This window comes from Epinephelus fuscoguttatus, linkage group LG7 (genome assembly GCF_011397635.1).
Source record: "Epinephelus fuscoguttatus linkage group LG7, E.fuscoguttatus.final_Chr_v1".
NCBI lineage: Eukaryota > Metazoa > Chordata > Actinopteri > Perciformes > Serranidae > Epinephelus > Epinephelus fuscoguttatus.
This window is the reverse complement of record NC_064758.1, coordinates 36118432-36141110: the sequence shown is the minus strand read 5'-3', so window position 1 is coordinate 36141110 and position 22679 is coordinate 36118432. Positions and strand designations below refer to the sequence as shown.

The window sequence follows — 22679 nt, the reverse complement described above, 5'->3', positions numbered from 1 at the left end:
GTTAATTGGTCCTTCCTCTTCATCCAAAGCCAATTGCTGCGCTGCACAGCAGCCTCTGATAGTGACTTTATGGCTTGTTAGAAGGCCTGTCCTCGAACCCCCATACACTTCAGAAGCCTGGTTGATGATGTGGCTACACATCCTCTTCACCCAACCTCTACAGGGAGCACCTGGGTACGCCAGCCATGTTGTTCTGCGTCAGCTGCTAGGTCTGTGGACTTCAGACTTTTGCACTCATAAGCCTTCCCAACTGCAGTCCCCCATGCTACTGTTAGTTCCACAGTGTACAAGGACTTCTGTGAGGTTGATCACAAGATCAGGTCCGACCTGAGATAAGTTGTAGCAATCTCTGGTGGAAAGCTGAGTCTCTGATCCAGGTCAACCTGCATTTTCCAGTCCTGGGCAGTTTCCAGGAGGGTTGTTTCCACTCTTAAATGTAAAGAGCATGGTTTTATTATTATTAGCACATTATTAGCATTATTAGCTTCATCATTAACTCTTTTGGCCACAATAAATGTGTAATAAAAATCTGAGATTGTGCCAGCCCTAATCACCAAACAGAAAGAGTAAACACCAGCCAAAAGGAACTGTTCACAACCTGGCAACCCAACAAGTTTTCTAGTTAATGGCTTTTAGTAAATGATTTATTAGCCGTCAATAAAGCCAATCATTCCACTTAGCTTTTAGACCTTGATCTGAATTTGGAAGAATCTGAAGAAAGAAAGTCGGCTTTTTGTTCACTTTAAAATCATAAAGGCCTAATTAGGTTTAAGTTTGGGAAAACAAAACTAAGTTAAGTACTAACGGCATTATTACAAATATAAAGCATAAACATTAGGTTAAGGAAAGTTCACAACCAAAACTTGTTCTCTGTAGTGGCTTTTATTCATCCACCCTTCCATTTTCAACCGCTCATCCAAAGCTGGGTCGCGGGAGTAGCAGGCTGAGCAAAGTATTCCAGATCTCCCCAGCAACACTTTCCAGCTCCTCCTGGAGCACCCCATGATGTTCCCAGGCTAGATGAGATATATAATTCCTCCAGCGTGTTCTGGGTCTGCCGCGGGGCCTCCTACCCGTGGGACGTATCCAGAACACTTCTAATGGGAGGTACCCAGGAGGCATCCTGATCAGATGCCCAAACCACCTCAACTGACCCTTTTCGAGCTGAAGGAGCAGCAGCTCTACTCTGAGCTCTCACCGGATGTCCAAGCTCCTTACCCTATCTTAGCCACCCTTTGGAGGAAACTCATTTCGGCCACTTGTATCCACAATCTCATTCTTTTGGTCACTACCCAGAGCTCATGACCATTCAAGAAGACCAAGATGACACGAAATAGTACCTTGTCTGTTATGGGGACACTGGGGCCCCCATCAGGAGCCAGACCTAGGTGGAGCTCGTCTTTGAGCATCTGGTGGCTGGGCCTTGGGCTCAGCCCGAATGAATAACATGGAGCTGCCACCCTGTGGGCCCACCACCTAAAGAGACTGGTATCGGGGTTGTGTGCATTGTGTGCTGGGTGGCAGGCAGGGGCGGGACTTGGCCATGTTGACCCCTGGTCAAAGACTAGTGGCTTTTAAGTGATCGTTAAAGCATTCAAAAAGGCAATAGTTACTGCTTATAAAGCTTGTATAGGTGGAGATTTCTAGGGGGGGCAAGGGACACACCGTTCTCCATATTTAGAACATGTGCGTTTCATTTATGTAGAGGACTTCTATTTTGACAAAATTAAAGACATTTACACAATAAATGGATGCAAGAGGGTGAAAATTGGTGTATAAATATAATCAAGAATACAGGAAAATAGTTGTTTGAAGCTGACATACTCCATTTTATATGTGCATCCCCCAAATGTTGAATAAAAACCACTGCGCCCTTGCTATGTAGGTCTAAAGGATTTACAGCTTTTAGACTTTGATTTGAATTTGGAAGAATTTGGAAAGAGGAAAAAAAACAGCTTTTCGTGCATATTTTTATATAATTAAGTTTAAGATTTAAATTAAAAAGTGGTATCAATAATCAATAATCAGCCATCAAATTTAACCGGTGAATTTTATGAAGGTTTCTTTGTTTCCAGAGCACCGCCCACTATACTACATCCAATCAACTGCGAGCTAGATACATAATTTCCGCCACATCCAATCAGCGCATAGAGGGGCGGGGCTAATTTGGTGGTACCGGTGTCTCGTAGCCTTCGCCTCCAACGGCCACATTTCAAACTAGAATGGCTACCGCTGTCTGCGGTCTGCAGTCCACCGGCAGCAGCAGTAAACCCGTTAAAACACACCGGGAGCAGCGGAGAAAAACGAAGGACTCCAGGAGGAGACAAGCGGCTTTGTTGTTCCTCAATAATATCTCCCTCGACGGACGGCCCCATTGTCAGCACAGCGATGAAAACACCGACCAAAAAGCCGCCGAGGAGCAGCGACTCAGGGACAGAGACGGCGGCGCAACGGTCGTGCCCCTGCCGGCTGAGGGCCAGCAGCCGGTCACCCAGGTGACAGACCCCGCTCCAGCCGGCATTGGCTCGTCCTCCAGTTTCCCGGGGGTGTTCAGTCCCATCCGACCTCCTTTGGTGATGTCTCCGGCACCAGTCGGGGCAGCTGCTCTGGGAGCTAATGAGGTATTTTTGGAGGGTGGCAGTGCGGCTGAGACGCTAACCCCCGACACCCCTCTGTCCCCTGTGCCCACCGGACACCAAGCCTGCTCCCGTGTCAAGTCAACGCCCACCGCATTGAGCCCGGTCCCGGCCGGTCATTCCCTTGATTCACGGCAGAGGTGAGCACGGTGGTCTATGTGTATTCATGGGCCTTTAAACAGGCTAGTCGCTTCCGCATAAAATAAAGCAGGCATTATAAAAGAGAGGCACTTTCATTCTCACTCAGCTTTCGTAATGATCTAGAACTTTCTGTTTTAACCTAGAAGAGATGACTGATGTGCCAAATATAAATGATATGTGACATATAGGTTTACAGTCGGGTTGATTCCCTGTATTCTCCTTTTTGAACACTGTTGCCTGGTGTCTTGAATTATCAGTGTTTCTGATTTAAATCGCAGTCACTTTCTTGCTTGAAAAATAAGTCACAACCCTTGTATCAGCTGTCAGGTTTATGATTTGAGGTGTTGTTTGAAGAAAACACCAAATTAATGTTATCTTTCTTGTTAAAGGTTGGTAGAAACTGACCCACTACTTTGGCTATACCTCCAGATTTGTGATGTTAAAGAGCTTTACATCACAGATTACCGATTGAGCCCTGTCATGTGAGGGTCCTTTTGTTTGTTCTGTGCAGTAATGAGGTATTTTTGTCTTGATCTCTACTCAGGTTGAGGAATGTGTCTGGCTCTCCTGGACCCAAGGTGCCAAAGAAAGTCCACTTCATCAAGAGTATGAGGCAGTATGATACTAGGGGATGTAGGTGAGTCTCCAATATCACACATACAAATACATTTACATAAAATATACAGTAGAGGAACCCCAGAGAAATGCTGCTATACTTAGTTTCCTGTCAGAGAAATGTAGGAAACAAAACAATGCTGCTTTATTTTGGACTTTAAAACATGCCATAAACTCAGCAGCAGTGCTACACTCCTCCTGCTTGTGTTGTAATAAGCTGCTTAGCTCTGGCACAGAGACTTAGTTTGGCCTGCAGAGGAATAACAGCAGTACAGCTGCTGCGTGGCGACTGCTACAGTAAATTTAATCACCCTTGGAGGCTTTGCAAAAGCCAAAAGAGGTGCAGTGAGGAAAGTGGAAATGTAACACCCCACTGCAGCAACCGTAAGGTAACCCCAAAGCGAGGAAGGACTGAAATATCACACTGTTGTTATGTTGGTTGACCCGTATTAGAAAGCAAGTGTGTTACAGTTGTTTAGATTTATTTTCTGTTATATTTTCTTGCTCTGTCTGTAGACACTGAAAACAACATGTCACATTTCTCCACTAACCAAATCATGTGTTTTTGACTCCCATTTTTTACATTTCTCCTCCACTTTATGAACATTTCATGCCCACATACATGAAGATGTGTCATGTGTTTTCTGCTGGTGTGTGCAAAACAATGATGAAGCAATCATAAATTGCCCCACAGGTCTGATTTTCTGTTTCTGGTTGAGGCGGTGCATGTTACTTACTGAGCTGAAGCAAAGCTATCTAGGTTATATAACTAAGCTAATTAAAACAAGTGGATTTATGCGTTGCGATGTTGTCCCCTGTTAGAGATTTGATATCTCTCTGAGACCTAGAGACTGCTGACTGTATGTTACTGATCTGTGTGTTGTGAGGAGCTGAAGCTCTTGGTGTCTGTGCAGTGAAGTTGCCAAAAACACTGTAGTATTCAGTGGCTGTAGACTGTGAGTCCACATTTTGTCAGAACAATAGAGTTCTAGTGAATGTCTACTGCGTTTGTTGGTTACTTCTCCGTGGTTTGCGTCAGTCAAGCTCTCAGCACCAGTTTGTTCCTCTCATCTGCGAGTCAAAGAGATAAGCATCAGATTTTTCTGAAAATATTTAACCCACAAGCTTAAGAAACACTTTCTGCTGCTCTGAAGGTATTTTCACAACACATACAAAAGAGTCTTTATGCTGTAGAGCTGCAGCGATTAGTCAAATGGCAGGAAATTAATGAGCTGCGTTTGATGATTCCTGTAATTTGCTGATTTACTTTATAGCAAACTGAACATGTTTGGGTTTCGACTGTTAATCTAACAACAAAAGCAGTTTGAAGGCATCACTTTGAGCTCTGGGAAATTTATAGTTTTAAAGGTTTTAATAAACAACTAATGAAATAATCAGGAAAATAGTAGACACATTTATGAAAATAATCATCAGTTGCAGCCCTCATTTGCTGCATGATAAAAATATTTTTAACCCATTTCCAAGTTTTGCCTCTTTTTCCTAATCCAGACAAAGATGTTTGTCAGATATGACACCTCTTTACTCGAATTATACAATGTAAATCACAATTTTAAATTTTGTTACTGGTTATATTGGTTAAATATCAATATTTCTTTCCAGTAGCTTAAAATTCTTAACACATTTTTAGAACAGTTGCTGATATGGCTGGATGATAAGGAGAAAATCAGATATCACTATATTTTTTGAACAAATACTTAAGCATCAGTGTTACAGCACAATTGTAGCTTATCATTGGTACATTCACAGAGCATTTACTCACAGATGTTTGATAGATGTGGTCCAGCCGTGATGTCCAGATTTCTCCTTAGTCATTAGTTCAAGGTCCACACAGTTTAATATATTCAACGTCATACTTGAGTTTTTCCTTGTTGTTGAGATAGTTTGATGTCTCTGTTAAGTGGCTGTTCGTTAGTCACTCACTCTACAGGAAGAAACAGCACCCCAAAATGAAAGCTCTGTGCCAAAAATTCACTGTGCTTTGAAATAAAGTGTGTTTTTTACAATCTTGGCACATTCGCACTTGTAGCCTTTAAAACCAGAAAAAGACAACACTTCCAGTCTCATGTCACAATATCTCAATGGGACTTTCCTGGTCAAATAAAGTAGTAGTTGATTAATTTTCTGTTGATTGACTAATCTTTCAATGATCTACTTATCTCTGTGACTTTGAATGTAATGGTAATACATGAGAGCCACAAACTGGGACTCTTCCTCCTGCTTTGAGTTTTAAATAGTCGTCGATAGCCATTTGGCTTCACTGGTGAGTCAGATAAACATAGCAGTGGCTCTGTGACTGATTTCGCTGTCATTGCAGCTCCAGCGATGATGAACATCGTGAGTACAGTAGCAGTGACTGTAGCTGTTCCTTGTAGACTGACACTCCATCTGTTCTGTCTGCCTGTACCTCCTGTGTCCTGCAGGATCGTGCTGATTTGTGCCAAGCGGTCGCTTTACGCTGCTTTCTCAGTGCTGCCCTATGGAGAGAGTTCTCACTTCAGGTACAAAGAAAGCACCATCACCAAGCAGAGAGCACCCACTCATCGTCACTTTTATGTTTTCATTATCCTCCTGTGTGATTTATCATCATCATCATTCTCAGTAGGGGCAGTGTGGGTTCATCGCCTGGTGGAAATGACATTAATGCGACTCTCTTTCTGAACAGTGATCTTAAGCTGGAGGCTCAGAGACAAAGGCTGTCGTCTGTGGTGGCTGCTGACCTGCTTCCTTCCCTGGAAGGCATGGACATTGGAGACTATGGCAAGGTAAGTGTTTATCTGAGAGCCACACGTATGATGAGAAACAACACTTGGGTTAGATGAATCTGCTTGATCTGAAGGTTGCTGACTGTCTCATTTTCCCTCCTCAGACGGTGTCATACGCCCAGTTCCTTTATCCGACCAATGCCTTGGTGAGACAGAAGAGCTGCGGTGCATCAGAAAGCTCCACAGCTCAGACCCCTCAGTCCCGTTTCCGTGGCAACGGGCAAAGGAACTTCACCCCGGCTCGTCTGAACAACAGCATGGCACAGGACCCGCGTATGTCTCTAATTTAAACCAACAGACACACACACACACACACACCCTTCTTCACCATCAAACCAATTACACACTGTTTTTTTGTGTTTCCAGCCACAGAGGAGGTGGCAGAGTACGATCCTAACCTGCTCAGTGACCCTCAGTGGCCCTGTGGCAGACACAAGAGGGTTCTGATATTCGCATCATATGTGGTGAGTTTGTTTTTCTTTTGTTTTGTGTGTTTGCATGCAGTTAAATATTCTCCAGTAGGCTCACTTCTTAAAGGGACAGTTCACCTAAAAATCAAAAGTACATATTTCTCCTCTTACGTGTAGTGCTATTTATCAATTTACATTATTTTGGTCTAAGTTGCCAAGTGTTGGCTGTAGAGATGACTGCCTTCTCTCCAATATAATGGAACTAGATGGCACTCAGCTTGTGGTGCTCAAAGCGACAATAAACTGCATTTTAAAAAAAACTCAACAGCAATGTCTCTCTCCAGAAATCATGACCCATCTACTCAGGATAATCCACAGCTCTGTGGATTATCCTGTACTTTGAAACATGATGTAGTTGGAGTACGAAATTCAAGTAACCTTGTTTCTCCTGGTGAGCGCTGATTTTTCTCCCATGTATTTGGGTAACCAGGTTTCTCAGCTTTTACAACTGCATGTGTGCATAACAAAGACTGCAGAGTGGGTGGATGAAAGGAGAGCATATAACATGTTGTTGTCTTTGTTTTTGTGTTGAAAATAATTTCATCTAAAGTTCAACTAAAACTGCAAGCTATCTGCAGTTGTTAAAAAGTTTTAAGCATTAAAACTTAAGGATTTTCATTTTTTTAAGGGTAATTACATTATTAAAAAATGATAACAGACATTTGAAGCTTCATTAGAAAACCTCGAAAAAAGCTCCAAATGTGAATAAATGACATTTTGTGCAGCTCATGTCATTGGTTAATCCATATAGGAAGTACTGAAAAAAATGTAATATGATAATAAAAATAGGAAATATTGTCCTGACTTGTTTTCCATCATACTATCAGCATGATAGTGAATCAGGTATTAAATTGCATTCTATGTGATATTAAAAAGTCTTTATTAAATTTAATATGAACACTACAGATACCCTGAACTAACACAAAGGTTCCACCGCTGAACATCTGAGTGTTTAATTCAGACACCTTCCCCCTATAAGCTCTGTCCATCTTCTTTGCTCTGACACACACCAAACAAAAAGGAAATCAGGATGGACGCAGCATTTACTGCTACAGTTAAATTAAGGAAGCATTGCCTGTTTTTAAGTGCATGTAAACACAGTTATTGTCGGACATGTACTGTCCTTGTTTGTTTCAGAAATCAGTGACAAGGCTGTTCAATCTAAATTTGATTGACAACATCTGTAAATTAAGCAGATCTCCACTTCTGAACCAACCTCCAGCCCTGTTAGAGAGTAAAATACATCCATTATGTCCCGTTCACATGATTTTACTGCTGCTGAGTAGATCGTATCACAAGATTGCAACCTCTAGCGTGAGTGTGTGTAAAACAGTTCGTACCAAAATAGTTCACATGCAAAGCTGTGAAACTTTATTGCAGCTGTAATTTATGCTGACACTGTTCACTTCTGTACTGACATGCTTTTTTCATCTCTGCAGACAACTGTTGTTGAGTATGTGAAACCATCTGACCTGAAGAAGGACATGAATGAGACTTTCAGGGAGAAGTTTCCTCACATTAAGCTGACTCTGAGCAAGATAAGGAGGTACAGATTGATCACAGAGGTTGAACCATGTTGTGTATCCTCACATGTACTTGTGTTTTTCTTAATCTGGTTCAAACACAGTGAACTCTTTCTTAGAAAAATGATCAGTAACTATGACTTCTCCCCTCTTCTCCACCAGCCTTAAGAGGGAGATGCGTGCCATGGGCGAGGACTGCAGTCTACAGCCCGTCACCATAGCAATGGCTTTTGTTTACTTTGAGAAGTTGGTGCTGCAGGGTCGCCTCAACAAGCAGAACAGGAAGCTGGTGGCGGCAGCTTGCGTGCTGCTGGCTGCAAAGATCAGCAGTGATCTGCGGAAACCAGAAGTCAGCCAGCTTATTGACGTGAGTGAAGCTTCTATACAAACAGATCTCAGTATAGAAACTTAAAACAAACAAGTTATGTTGACTGTTAACTGTCACCTCCTCATGCTAATAAGCAAAGAGTAAACAAAATGGGAAAACCTGTAACACATGTAGGACTTCCCTAAATGTTAGAGCAAAGTAAGCGAGTCTTTACTGATCCCCTGGGAGGAAATTCAGGTGGTGCAACAATTCACAGGCATGAATAACTACAAATAGAGACACTCATCACAACAAATATTTAATAAAAGAGGAACAGAAATAAGAATAGAAACTACAATTGAAATCCAAATTACAGGGCAACAGTGACATGTTGGTGTGTTTAGTAGCAGCAAAGTACAGTACATGTAAGTAATGATACTGTCTTTATTATAGAAATATTATATAGTGCATAATACAGTAAAACAATATCACATACAAACAGAATCTAATATATGGGATATTAATCAAACATTCTTTTAATGTCGCATAGCAAGAAACACTCTTCATAAAGGCTCTGTAGATAAAAGCTGAATTATTTAAACTAGTTAATGTTGAAGAATTAAGTCTGAAGAACTGCAGCTGCTTAATTCAGTTGCTGCTGAGTGAACTGGAAATTTAACCACACACTTAAATTTTAACAATGTTTCCATTAAACATTCATCATGTATGCACACTGTATAGATAAGAAGAATCTGTGCCTAAAGTAGAGAGGGTTTTGAAATTATTCATAATTGAAATACTCAGGATTTCAGTCCTGATAGATTTGGTGACACCTATCATAAATAATTTCAAAGCATACCATGTCATTAAAAAATGTCATTGTGTTTAAGTATGTCACATCAATTGTCATAATATAGGATGTCAAAAAAGATAATCAAGTCATAATATAATATGCCATAAAACTGTTCTAAAATATCACAGTAAAATATGCATTTAAAAGTCCTACAAAATTTAATTAAAACAAATCATAATATAGTACATAACAAAATTTCAAATTATATAGTATGTCATAAAAATGTCATAGTATGTCAGAAAAAAGTCATACAAAGTCATAGTATAGTATGTCGAAAAAAAGTCATAAAATGTCATAGTATAGCATGTGGTCCAAAATCATGGAAAAACATCATAGTATAGCACGTTGTCCAAAATCATGAAAAAAGTCATACTATAGCATGTCGAGAAAAAAAAGTTATAGTATAGTATGTCGAGGGGAAAAAAGTCATAGTATAGTATGTTGGGGAAAAAACAGTCATAGTATAGTATGTCAAAAAAAGTCATAGTATAGTATGTCGAAAAAATGTCATAGTATAGTATGTCCAAAAAAAAAGTCGTAGTATAGTATGTCGAGAGAAAAAAGTCATAGTATGGTATGTCGAAAAAATGTCATAGTATAGTATGTCGAAAAAATGTCATAGTGTAGCATGTCAAAAAAATGTCACAATATAGTATGTCGAGAGAAAAAAGTCATAGTATGGTATGTCGAAAAAATGTCATAGTATAGTATGTCGGGAAAAAAGTCATAGTGTAGCATGTCGAAAAAATGTCACAATATAGTATGTCGAGAGAAAAAAGTCATAGTATGGTATGTCGAAAAAATGTCATAGTATAGTATGTCGGGAAAAAAGTCATAGTATGGTATGTCGAAAAAATGTCACAGTATAGTATGTCGAAAAAAAGTCATAGTATAGTATGTCCAAAAAAAGAAGTCATAGTATAGTATGTCGAGAGAAAAAAGTCATAGTATGGTATGTCGAAAAAATGTCATAGTATAGTATGTCGGGAAAAAAGTCATAGTGTAGCATGTCGAAAAAATGTCACAATATAGTATGTCGAAAAAAGTCATAGTGTAGTATGTCGAAAAAGTCACAGTATAGTATGTCGGGGGAAAAAGTCATAGTGTAGTATGTCGAAAATGTCACAGTATAGTATGTCGGGGAAAAAATGTCACAGTATAGTATGTCGAAAAAAGTCATAGTGTAGTATGTCGAAAAAGTCACAGTATAGTATGTCGGGGAAAAAAAGTCATAGTATAGGATGTCGGGGGAAAAATTCATAGTATAGCATGTCGAAAGAAAAAAGTCATAGTATAGTATGTCGAAAAAAGTCAGAAAAGGTCATAGGTCAAAAGTCATATGTCAAAAAAAACATCATAGTATAACAGTATGTCGTTAAAAGAAATCATATTCAATAACCAAATATCTAACATGTATACCATTACACCATTTTTTCTATCTGTGGATGAGCAGAAGCTGGAGGAGCGTTTCCGTATCAACAGACGGGAGTTGATTCCTCTGGAGTTTCCGGTGCTGGTTGCCTTGGAGATGGGACTTTACCTCCCTGAGAGCAAGGTCATGCCGCACTACCGCAGGCTGGTGCAGCAAGGTTAGAGTGGATACAGCATCGTCTGACAATCCACTGGGTTCATTAAAAACATCAGCAAGTGTGAGTGTGATAAAATAATCAAGACTGACCGTGTGTGTGTGTGTGTGTGTGTGTGTGTGTGTGTGTGTGTGTGGATCGACCAGTTTATAAGCTGTGGTGTTTGAAACAAATAATTCTGGTACTACTTATTTCCTGTGACGGTCGTGACTCGAGTCGCTCACTGTATATGGAGGATAACTAGTTTACTCTTGCATATTTTAGACTTAATGGCATGTGTGTCTCCCTGAATGTCTTTTTGTACGTGTGACATTCTGTCCATGCAGTCATGAACTCTATGTTAGAGATGGTCAATGAGCACATTAATTGTGCTTATATTTCTGTTTGTTGTGACCCATTTCTTTCGGCACGTCCTCGTATTCTCAACCTCGTATTTAAATTAAACGTATGCTGTGATGTTTGTGTTTGTGGAAGACTCATCTCCTGCACCTTTCTCAGTACTATACACAGCCCGTGTAGTATGTTTTACAAAATACAAAGAACCATACTGTTGATTTTGTAAATGCCTTTTTGAACCCACTGTGACATTGAAGTGTTTTTAGCCATTACAATGAAACATGATACTGTAGATCGTTGGTGGAAAACATGATTTTAGTATGTGTCTTTTATGAGAGAAGGAAGTGGCCTTTAATTTACAATACGTTTGATATGTTTTGTACATCCAACAATAATCCAGCCACATTTATTTATCTTGTGAATCAAAACAAACTATGAGTTCAGACTCTTGCGGCAGCTGTGTGTCCAGACTGTGCTGACAGACAGTGTAACCACTGTTATACTGTAAGGAAACAGGACTGTGGAGGCTTTTATTTATAGTAAATGTGTTTTTTTATCTTTCATGTTGCTGAACAGGGATATGTTTTTATAAAAAAAAACTGCACTGGAATTTATTCCGCATTAGTGTGGCTAGTTTCATTTTTCAGTTCTCAGGAATGTTACTTTCTCATATCTTTGAATGGCTCATAAAATCTAACCCAAAGAAACGTTTAAAAGTTGTTACTGTAGCTATCATCACTGAAATCATCTGTGCTCCCATCGTAAGTCAATCGAAGGTAACTGATTGTAGTGCTTTGACTAAAACAAGTACCACACAGTATTAACCTGCCTGCAGTACTTATTGTGTTGTTACTCTTGAGATTTTGGCGTGTAAAAAAGTGCCTGGAACTATAGTGGCAGTAAAATGGTTAAACACCCTCTAATAAGTGATATTTAATGTTGACATTTCTGAGTGTTGCTGCTGTAGAGATCTTTAAATGTTGAGGTTGTCCTTGTCTGGGAAAGATAATCACAAACTTTTTCTTGTCTGCAGTGGTGAATAATGTATTACGATAAGCATCCAAATGTGTGTAACTGCAGAAAATGTACTTGTGTGGTTGGTGTCAAATTGGTAAATTCATTGTTTTCATACTGTAAAATGAATGTTTTTCAAATATATTTTCAGACACTGAAAAGTCATCAGTTTGTTTTTTTTTGCCCAGTCAATAATCAATCATTTATGAAGCTATTTTCATCTTCCCTGCGCAGTATGGGTACTAAGAATAAACACACAACAGACAAGCATGTTTCTCATCGTTTTACTGTTCCCTTTCAGCTAGGACAGCTCAGACTAGTAGCTGACATGCAGATAGAATACATGTTCAATTAGTTTAAATTCAACACACTGTTGGAGGATGAACACGGCACAATCAGCGAGGGAGGGGAGTCTTAGTGACAGTTATTATATTAACCATAATCTTTATCCTTAATGTTTAATAGTTACAAAACAGCAACAGCAGCTAAATAAATACCTTAAATAACAAACTTTAAGAGTTCTTAGTCCAGACTCATGTCTTCATCGTCGTCTTTCTTGTCTTTGGAGTCTCCTTCCTGGTCCGACTTTGTCTCCGTCTCCATGGCTTTGGCAAAAGCCTCGACATCTATAGAGACAGAAATGTCCAGAAGTTAGTGCCACAAGTAAAGACTGTTTTCATTATCATTCAATTTGGAAATGAGTTTTCTGATCAAGTCTAAAAAATGTCAGCCTATTATAGTATACTAACTCCAAAAAAAGTCATACTATATTATGTCATAAAAAACGTTATAGTATAGCATGTTGAAAAAAATCATGAAAAAATGTCATAGTATAGCATGTCGTTCAAGATCATGAAAAAACATCATGGTGCTGTAGAGATCTTTAAATGTTGAGGTTGTCCTTGTCTGGGAAAGATAATCACAAAAATCATGAAAAATAGTCAAAATAGTCAAAATCATAGTATAGCATGTCATCCAAAATTATGGAAAAAAGTCATAAGCATGGCATTTTGTCAAAAATCATGAAAAAACATCAGAGCATGGCATGTTGTCCAAAATCATGAAAAAGCATCATAGTATAGTATGTCATCCAAAATCATGAAGAAACGTCATAGTATGGAATGTCGTCAAAAATCATGAAAAAACATCATAGTGTAGTATGTCGCCAAAAATCATGAAAAAATGTCATAGCATATCATCCAAAATCATGAAGAAATGTCATAATATGGAATGTCATCCAAAATCATGAAAAAAACGTCATAGTATAGTATGTCATCCAAAATTATGGAAAAAAGTCATAGTATAGTATGTTGTCAAAAATTATGGGAAAAATGGGGCGTCGGTGGCTTAGTTGGTAGAGCAGGCGCACCATGTACAAGGCTGTTGCCGCAGCAGCACGGGTTCAAATCCAGCCTGTGCATGTCATCCCCCCCCTCTCTCTCTCCCACCTTCACGCTTACCTGTCCTGTCCATTAAAGGCAAAATGCCCCAAAAAATATCTTAAAAAAAATAAATAAATAAAAAATTATGGAAAAAAAGTCATAGTTTAGTATGTCAAAAAAAGCCATAGTATAGTATCGTATGCCATAGAAAATGTAAAAGTATAGCATGTCATAAAATAAAAATAGAGTTATGGTATAAATGCCAAAAAAGTCATACAAAACATCATCATATTACAGAATGAAATAAAAGACTGCATAAAAATGTCATACTATAATGTATCATGAAAGAAGTGGGATTCACACACGCACTAACATGCACACTTGCTTGGACCGTCTATTACGACAAAGAACAGATAAGCTCAGACCAGAACACACACAGAGTGAGTGGGACCTCATTCTCTGCTCAGGACACTGTTACTGCACTATATCTTTACATGACAAATAGTCCTTTACTGCTTTGATTCATCAACCTTTAACACTTTGTCAGAGAATGCGGACACCCCGGGTGTAAACATGAAAATTCAATCTCTTGCAGTGAAACAAACAATGACAGTTTTCTCTGCTTGATGTGGGCAGAACACTGACCTCCTTTGTTAGCTGCGTCCACAGCCTCTGCCGGCAAACCAAACTGGTTCATTAAAGGCCCTAACTGCCCGGATGCCAGGGCGCTGCTGAACATGCTCATAGCCTGCAGAGAGACAATAAATACCAACAATGAGAACAAATACCACAGAAACACTCTAAATACCAACAAAGGGAGAAACTCATAATGACCAGAATCCCGCTAAAAGGAGAAAACAGACTTCACACGCTGTTTCTGTCAAACTCAAGCTGGGAGAGTGGTTTCTGTATTTAGCAGATACACAGGCAACAAATAAGAGGGTAACTGATAAATGACTGACTAAAAAAATGGTCTACATACACTCACTGGGCACTTTATTAGGTACACCTTGCTAGTACCAGGTTGGTCCTCTTTTGCCTTCAGATCTTCCTTAATTCTTGGTGTCATAGATTCAACAAGGTGCTGGAAACATTCCTCAGAGATTTTGGTCCATATTGACATGATGACATCACATGATGTGAATCTCCTGTTCCACCACATCCCAAAGGTGCTCTATTGGATTGAGATCTGGTGACTGTGGAGGCCATTGGAGTACAGTGAACTCATTGTCATGTTCAAGAAGCCAGTTTGAGATGATGTGAGCTTTGTGACATGGTGCGTTATCCTGTTGGAAGTAGCCATCAGAAGATGGGTACACTGTGGTCATAAAGGGATGGACACGGTCAGCAACAATACTCAGGTAGGCTGTGGTGTTTAAACCATGCTCAGTTGGTACTAAGGGACCCAAAGTGAGCCAAGAAAATATCCCCCACACCATTACACCACCAGCAGCAGCCTGAACCGTTGATACAAGGCAGGATGGATCCATGCTTTCATGTTGTTTACACCAAATTCTGACCCTACCATCTGAATGTGGTAGCAGAAATCCAGACTCATCAGACCAGGCAACGTTTTCCAATCTTCTATTGTCCAGTGTTGGTGAGCCTGTGTGAACTGTAGCCTCAGTTTCCTGTTGTCAGCTGACAGGAGTGGCACCTGGTGTGGTCTTCTGCGGCTGTAGCCCATCTGCTTCAAGGCTGGACGTGTTGTTGCTTCAGAGATGGTCTTCTGCAGACCTTGGATGTAACCAGTGGTTATTTGAGTTACTGTTGCCTTTCTATCATCTTGAACCAGTCTGCTAACACCAGTCTCAACCTGTCAGTTGAACAGGTGTACCTAACAAAGTGGCTGGTGAGTGTATAAACATATCTCTAAAAAAAACAATTAAAATACCAGGCTGGTGATGAATAACATTTGAGGGAAAAAAACAACATTTCCAGATTGAATTTAAATATAATAGTTCAAGATTTAAGAAAGATAACAGTGGACATCCAGCAGTGAACACGTTACCTGCTGAAACTGAGGCGAGCTGAGCGTGTTGTGCAGCTCCTCTGTGCTCTGCGGCAGGGACTCTCCAGAGGGCAGATAAGGCATCAACCTCTGCTGCACCTCAGGGTTGACAAGGATGGGAGCCATGATCTCAGGTGTCAGGACGCTGGCAAGGTCCACTGCAGGTAACAAACACCACCTCTGACTGGTTAGTATTAAAACATATCCTCAACATTTTCTTACCAACAGTTTTAACATCAGTTTTTCAGTGTAATTAGATTGCATATATCTGTGTGTGAATCTGTAGCTAATCTTAATCTGACAGGGATTATACACTTTGGGTGATGAGCAGGAGTTTGAATGCTGTCTTTGATGTTTTTCTCTATTAACAGACCTGTCTGACCTCAGTGACTGCTCCTGGTGCATTTAATTGCAGTAGGAAATCTCGTCCATGAGTAGATGTATATGTATTATACATCTATACAACTTTTAGGTTCATATCATGAATTGGTTAGCAAACAGCTGCTTATTTAATAGGGTTTCTCTCTAATAGTCGACCAAACGTTAGCCGACCAGAAAGGTCATTAGTCGGCAAGATTTAATTGGTCGCTTAGTCGCACATAAAAACCCCAAGTGAACAATGTGAAACTCTGTTAGGAGCTGCATCATGTCAAAATAAATTAAAACCTAGATGACTGGACCATGTGGGAATTTAATTTGAAAGGACAGACACAGGAAGTGTCCTTGTCACTGGGCACTTTATTAGGTACACCTTGCTAGTACCAGGTTGGTCCTCTTTTGCCTTCAGATCTTCCTTATGATTTTGAAGGTGAAGGATTCAACAAGGTGATATGTAAACTCATCTTCAGAGATTTTGGTCCATACAAACATGATGACATCTGAAACATGAAGTAGCTACATGTTCCCACCACATCCCATTAACAGTGCTCTATTCAGTGATCTGGTGACTGTGGAGGCCTTGTAGATAAAATATTGTCATGTTAATGAAGCCAGTTTGAGATGATGTGAGCTTTGTATTTCTCTGTAATGTAGCACAGTGTTAACAACGTTACTGATACTATTCTTTCTCACACCTTCAACTCAAACCATTGTGTTGCCCCGCCCCAAAATATATCATTTAATGATTGCATTAATATGGTAAACATGTGGCCGACTAGTCGACTAATGGCCCTAAATGATGACTGTTGGTCGACTAGGAAAATTCTTAGCTGGGGGCAGCCCTATTATTCACACATCCAGCAGTTAGAGGAGCAAAATTACACTTAAAAGTTCTGTTTTGGTTTCTACCAACCCCTGAGGTAAATATCTTTGTATTCAGCTCCTAATTGCTCCACTATGTTCACCAGTTAGTCTCTAGCTGTGTCTGTGTCTGTCTGCTGTTTGGTGCTGAGCAGGTAGAGTACAGTTGGTTTTAAGAGCTTTTTTGCTGAAAACTGAACTGAAAACTGCTGCTGCTGAAAATTACACTGATGAGAGCAGTGAGAGTGAATAAAAAAAAAAGAGTTCAAAATTACAATAAAGCTACAGAACTACAGTCAGGTGATTTAAGTCTCTGTAGGTTCATCACTACGAGTGACCCCTTTCACATACAAGTTGTCATGTGATCAGCTGCTGATGAAAACGATGTATTATCAGGGTGTCTACAGGTATCACACAGTTAAATTTAATGCTTTTTAAGACGTGTTCAAGACACTTTTAACCAAATTTAGGGACAGATTTTTGGACAAATCATGTTTTACTTATTTAAGGATCACAGGTAAGTGTTGCTGGCAAGTAGTGTATATGTTGTCTTGTGCAGAGGTAAGTGTTATGTAGGAATATGGTTATTAGAGTGAGTTAAGTCAATCTACATTTTGCCAAAATGGTGTAAATATGAAGTAAAATCACAGTGTTTTAATCTTTTAAAGTTTTGTTACATTTGAAATGTGCATGTTTACATAGAAAGGCTTCAAATTCAAATTTCAGACTATGTAATTACAGTTAAGGCCTATTGTTGTTAACACTGAATTTAAGATATTTAAGACTTTTTAAGGCCCCACAGACCCTCAGTTTCATTCGCACACTCTTCTTTAATCTTTTAGTGCATATCTTTACTCTTCTTAATCCTTCACTATTCTCTAGTTTTAAACCTGGATCTGTAGACGAGGTGAGAGTGATTAATTTTACTCATAAAGCAGGATGCAGAGTTTGTGCCTAACGTAGCGTAGCACAGTAAAATTAAACCAAAGCAGTGACAGACTGCAGTGTTTGCAGGGGGTTCCTGCTTCTGCAACAAATTAAGTCTAACATGTTAAATTACACAGAGACTGTTCACAATGCTAATTATTTGCTGCATAATTACTTGTGAAATTACACTCATTAGGCTTAATTATGTATTTTTCCCTCTGGTGGTTATTTAAGTTTTTGTCTGATCTCAGCTCTGAGGAGCGTCGGGTTGCTCACCTCCCTGACCGCTGGCGGGCACGTTCATGGTGGCCAGGATGCTCTGCAGGTCTCTCAGCTGGATGGGCTGCGTGGGGTTGGCTGCCCCCGCCGCCGCTGCAGTGGTCACAGCAGGGGTGGAGGGGGTGGTGGCTGTCGGGGAGGCTGCCGAGGTGGCGGAGGGAGTGATGGGAGTGGTAGGCACCTGGGTGGAGCCAAGGCGACTGGCAGTAGAGGTGGAGGTAGGGGTGACAGCTGTGGACGGACTGAGAGGGGACAAAAAGTGTCAATCCAGGATCAGCTCACCGTTATTACAACCTCCAACACGAAGCACCAACACACATCAACTTGTGATATCTGATGTTACTTTGAGATGTTTTTCCCTTCTTGTAGCAAAGGAATATGTTGCACATCTATTTTCAAACAGGTGTGTGGGGGAGGGACAAGCAGAACGCATCTTGTAGAAAAACTCATGCACACTGTCTTACTTGCAAAAATAGTTATTCTAATGCTGCAACGTTTCCGTAACTCGGCCTTTATCGGGCAGTGTATGTAATGAAATGAACTTTCAAGATCAAGATTTTTCTCAGTGCAATTATCGGACATTGGTATCAAATATTAAGTCAACACAGATGCACCTGATCTTTGATTATGATGTACTGACACTAAAACCTGAAGTGTAACGTTCGTGTTTCGCACAGGTGATTCTGTAACTCTTCTACTTCCTCTCCGTCATAACTTCCCCTCATATTTCTTCTTATGTCTTCTCTGTTTGTCAATTCAAAAGCAGAACAAAACCAACTAGGAGAGAACTAGAACCAACTAGGCCAAACAATACACAGCCAGTATCTGTGTCTGACAAAGACTTGAAAAGATGGATTTTTCTTGGATATTCAGGACTCAGGTACCTTGTGGAGGAGTTACTGGCTGCAGGAACGTTGCTGCTGCTGCTGCCCAGGAGGTTAGCCAATCCTGGACCTGCCAGAGCCCCGAGACCACCTGTCGTTCAGAAGAAAGAAAAACAGCCACATGATTCTCCTGGGAGCATGAAACTACATTTACCAAGATATTCTCCTCCTTGTCTGATTAGCATGCAGGCACGAACCGATTCCCCCGAGTCCAGTTGGTCCAATGAGCTGCATGAGCTGGTTGTGGCTCATGTTACCCAGAAGGCTCTGCAGACCGCCCTCGCCTTTACAGGAGAAAAATAACAGGTGACATAAAGCATCAGAACAAAATTCTGTTTTCAGATGTGTCCTAACAGCATGTCTGAAGCTCTTGAACATTACAGGAAAATACTTGTTACCTCCCAGGGCGGACAGATCATGTCCTCCGCTGCCACCGCTACCAAGGGCACCGGGCATGGGCGGGTTGTTGAGATACTCATTCACTTTACGGCAGTGCTCCTCGTCTTTGTCGGTTTTTGGCTCCTGAGATCAGACAAACAAAACCAAGACGTTTAATCTGGCTCACTGGTGATGAATTTCTGAATAAACAAAGTGTTTATTCAGTAGTTTCACTACATTGAGTACTGATATAATTTTTTGGTAATAATACAATAAGATGAATTTAAAATGAATTGGAAAGACGCAGTAAGAGTAGGTTTGACTATCAACTGTTAAAAGGATAGGGCTGGTGTTATTCTGTATTTTTTTGGTCAACATGTCTTCCTCCCAGCGACTTGAACATATGTTTTCACTGTGCCTCGTCTACATCAGTGAGCTCACTGTGCCCTGGGAGGATGCGGTGGCGGAGGCCTACAAACGCAAGAGACGTAAGTACGCTGAGCTGGCAGCTAACACCAAACAACACGGCTTAAAAGTGAAGGTTTGCCCAGTTGAAGATGACTGCAGAGGCTTCATAGGCAATCAACTACCAGGCTGCTTAAAGAAATGGGAATTCGAGGCCAAGCCCATTGTCAGGCCATCAAAGCCCTCTCAGGCGCAGCCAAAAAGGCGAGATTAAGAGGAGAGACAACACAGGGGCCCTGAAATATCACTAACAACAGCAGGGTTCGAGGCTGTAAGAGCAGAGGGGGATGGACCTGGGATGTCAGGTGTTGCCGATGAGCCCTCTAGAGGTGTTGTGGGCCTATCATCAAAACTGATGACCCTAATGAAGCTTTAGCCCTCCCTAACCCTCTGCTGGGAAAGAATAAATGAAATAGCAGTATATTTACTAGTGTTATTACCTTCATAATAAATGTTAATTTCCTCCACATTTACCTTTATCATTGTGTGTTTTTATCAAGTGTAAATCAAAGTGTGGGGAGCAGACGATCGTGCTGCATACCTGCATCCAGAAGAAGAGTCTTTTGGAGCCAGCTTTGAACTTCAGCACATAGACTCGTCCGGTGGTGCACTGGTTCACCCGTTTGAACTCACAGTCATCAGGAAAGATGATCAGGTCCTAAATCAGGACAGGAAACAGGTTAATAATAGGGTTGTACACAGAGGAAGCTTTTATTACACATAGACGATGTCACCTACATCATCCACGTTCCCGGTCGTCCGATCCTTCCAGCAGAAGTGGATGAGGGAGTCGTCAGTCTGCTGGATGTAGACCTGACCTTTGCGCTTGTCAGGGGTCACCGTGCTACCCTTCATGGTCATCTTACCGGCCCGGAACTCCACCAGGTACTTGCTGGAGGAGCCGCGGGACCCAGACACCATGCTGGGGAACAAAGCTCCAGAAGCCATGATGAGGAAGACAGGTTGTGCTGCAGGGAGGACACAGAGGAGGAAGACAGTTAGGGACATCATTAGGGTGAAGTCAGAATCAGGTTTATTGCCATGAGTAATTTGACTTGGTGTTTTGGTGCAAGAGAAAATAAAAATCAGATATTGTAAAATCAAGAAACAAAATAGATAAAAGAATAAAAAAAAAACTTGTACAATAAACATATGAAAAATGACTAAGACTTAGACTAAGAGGTCATCTTTTTCCAGCTGTGTCACTCCACTCTGTTAATGAACATGTAATTCAGTTGTAGTTTAATATAAATGTAGATTAAATTGTAATTCTTGCTTCCACATCCATTCTGGACGTGTCTCTAACCTACTAGCCCATTTACTGTGAAGCTAAGTAATTATTTCCTTTCAGCAGATAATAACACTCTCATAGACTGACACTAAAATAACACATTAAGCAGACAACATGATAAAGAAGCAGATCTGAACCAGAACATAATACTGGAACAAAGCTCATCCCAGTGCTCCCATAATAACCCTGCTACTGGAGTAGCCACAGATGACTCTGCATCCTGTAGCACGCCGCCTGTTGTCGGCTCGACGTCTACACGACTGAGCTGCACTTTCACATTTCATACATATAAATTAAACACACGTCTGTTTACTGTGTTACTGAGTCACAAATATACGTAATAAAAGATGTTTATACTTACATGTTCTCACTGAAAACCGTTCAGCCGGAGAGCAGGCAAAAACACTGAGGGGGATTCTGATTGGCTGGCTGTTGCCGGTGCGTCGCTGTGATTGGTTGAACCGTGTGTCAGTAAGGAGGGCTTTAAATGTCCATGCGCATGTTCGGTAGAGATGACACAGCACAGCCTGTTTACTGTGCTGAAGCTTTTTATACAGAAATAAATCAAACTGAGATTGTTTGGATCAACTTTCTAATAAGACATCCGTCATAAAGTATTTATATGTTGTTACCGATGGCTTTATTAATGATTTATAAATCAAGTCTGTTATAAATCATTAATGAGATTAACCTCTGAGCTTTGACTAGATTGTGATAAATACATTTGACTGGTTTTGATGGGCTGCAGATGTTACTAACGCCCAGTGGTGGAAAGTAACTGAGTATTTTTACTCAAATACTGTACTTAGCTATCATTTTCAGGTACTTGTACTTGAGTATTTCCATTTTATGTTACTTTAAAGTTCTACTCCATGACAGTTCAGATGGAAATACGGCATTTTTTTTACTCCATTACATTTATGTTAAATTTAGTTTAAATAGAAAATAAAAATTACAAATAAAATGTGTTACTATAGTTTCAGCTACTCAGCAGTATATATAATTAAAATTAGCACCAACTTCACAAGATGCAACGTTTAAGTGTTGGACACATTAATCTACCAATAATTATAATCCAAATATGTAATATGTCTAAGTCTTTTGAAGAGAGATATTCGCACATCCAACTGTCTCAGAGAGGTTTTATTATTTCTCAGACGCAGAGTCCTTGAACAGAAAATTTTGCACACTGCTCTTGCTCAGCTCCACAATTTATATGTAACACTTGCTAATAGACTCAATATGTCTAATTCTGAAATGCCAGTCTGCATAATAAGTACTTTTAATTTTGGTAATTTAATTTTATTTTGACGCTAATACTTTGGCACTTCTAGACTACTAAAGTACATGATCTGAGTTTGTCTTCTCTCACTGTTAACAACATGAAGCATTTTTAGGATTACCAACATTTACACTAGCATTAATACAAAAAAGAAAGGGACAAAACTAAACTACTAAAGTGTGCATGCTATGCTAAAAGACAATGCTAACATTAGGGATGAGCAATTATACCGCTATTTGTTTCTGTATCTGTTCAACCTATTAAATTATCTGTATCT

General features: G+C 40.2%; 2 protein-coding genes across 2 annotated transcripts; one reads left to right on the top strand and one right to left on the bottom strand.

The window, feature by feature from the left end:
* The first annotated feature begins 2204 nt into the window (after window positions 1-2204).
* On the top strand, window positions 2205-11050 carry cables2a (Cdk5 and Abl enzyme substrate 2a). The gene is made up of 9 exons (XM_049581335.1): window positions 2205-2776; window positions 3322-3414; window positions 5834-5911; window positions 6076-6175; window positions 6280-6448; window positions 6542-6639; window positions 8085-8191; window positions 8331-8535; window positions 10782-11050. The coding sequence occupies exons 1-9, from the start codon at window positions 2223-2225 to the stop codon at window positions 10920-10922; spliced, it is 1545 nt and encodes a 514-aa protein (XP_049437292.1). The 5' UTR covers window positions 2205-2222; the 3' UTR covers window positions 10923-11050.
* Window positions 11051-12534: 1484 nt separating this feature from the next.
* Window positions 12535-21565, bottom strand: LOC125891812 (proteasomal ubiquitin receptor ADRM1-like). The gene is made up of 10 exons (XM_049581333.1): window positions 21482-21565; window positions 20568-20797; window positions 20371-20487; window positions 19385-19508; window positions 19184-19270; window positions 18987-19077; window positions 18100-18344; window positions 15658-15815; window positions 14292-14394; window positions 12535-12890 (listed from the first exon to the last, which is right to left on the bottom strand). Exons 2-10 carry the CDS (start codon window positions 20775-20777, stop codon window positions 12787-12789), a joined length of 1239 nt encoding a protein of 412 aa, XP_049437290.1. The 5' UTR covers window positions 20778-20797; window positions 21482-21565; the 3' UTR covers window positions 12535-12786.
* Between the last annotated feature and the right edge of the window lie 1114 nt (window positions 21566-22679).

What these genes read in the sequence shown, in the direction of transcription:
- LOC125891812 (XM_049581333.1), bottom strand. Translation starts at nt 20,777, where the DNA reads ATGGCTTCTGGAGCTTTGTTCCCCAGCATGGTGTCTGGGTCCCGCGGC. An exon ending in CGACCGGGAACGTGGATGAT is followed by an intron (nt 20,488 to 20,567) that starts GTAGGTGACATC and finishes GTCCTGATTTAG; the next exon opens with GACCTGATCATCTTTCCTGA. An exon ending in GCCAGTAACTCCTCCACAAG is followed by an intron (nt 18,345 to 18,986) that starts GTACCTGAGTCC and finishes GTCCCCTCTCAG; the next exon opens with TCCGTCCACAGCTGTCACCC.
- cables2a (XM_049581335.1), top strand. Translation starts at nt 2,223, where the DNA reads ATGGCTACCGCTGTCTGCGGTCTGCAGTCCACCGGCAGCAGCAGTAAA. An exon ending in TATGATACTAGGGGATGTAG is followed by an intron (nt 3,415 to 5,833) that starts GTGAGTCTCCAA and finishes TGTGTCCTGCAG; the next exon opens with GATCGTGCTGATTTGTGCCA. An exon ending in ACTCTGAGCAAGATAAGGAG is followed by an intron (nt 8,192 to 8,330) that starts GTACAGATTGAT and finishes CTTCTCCACCAG; the next exon opens with CCTTAAGAGGGAGATGCGTG.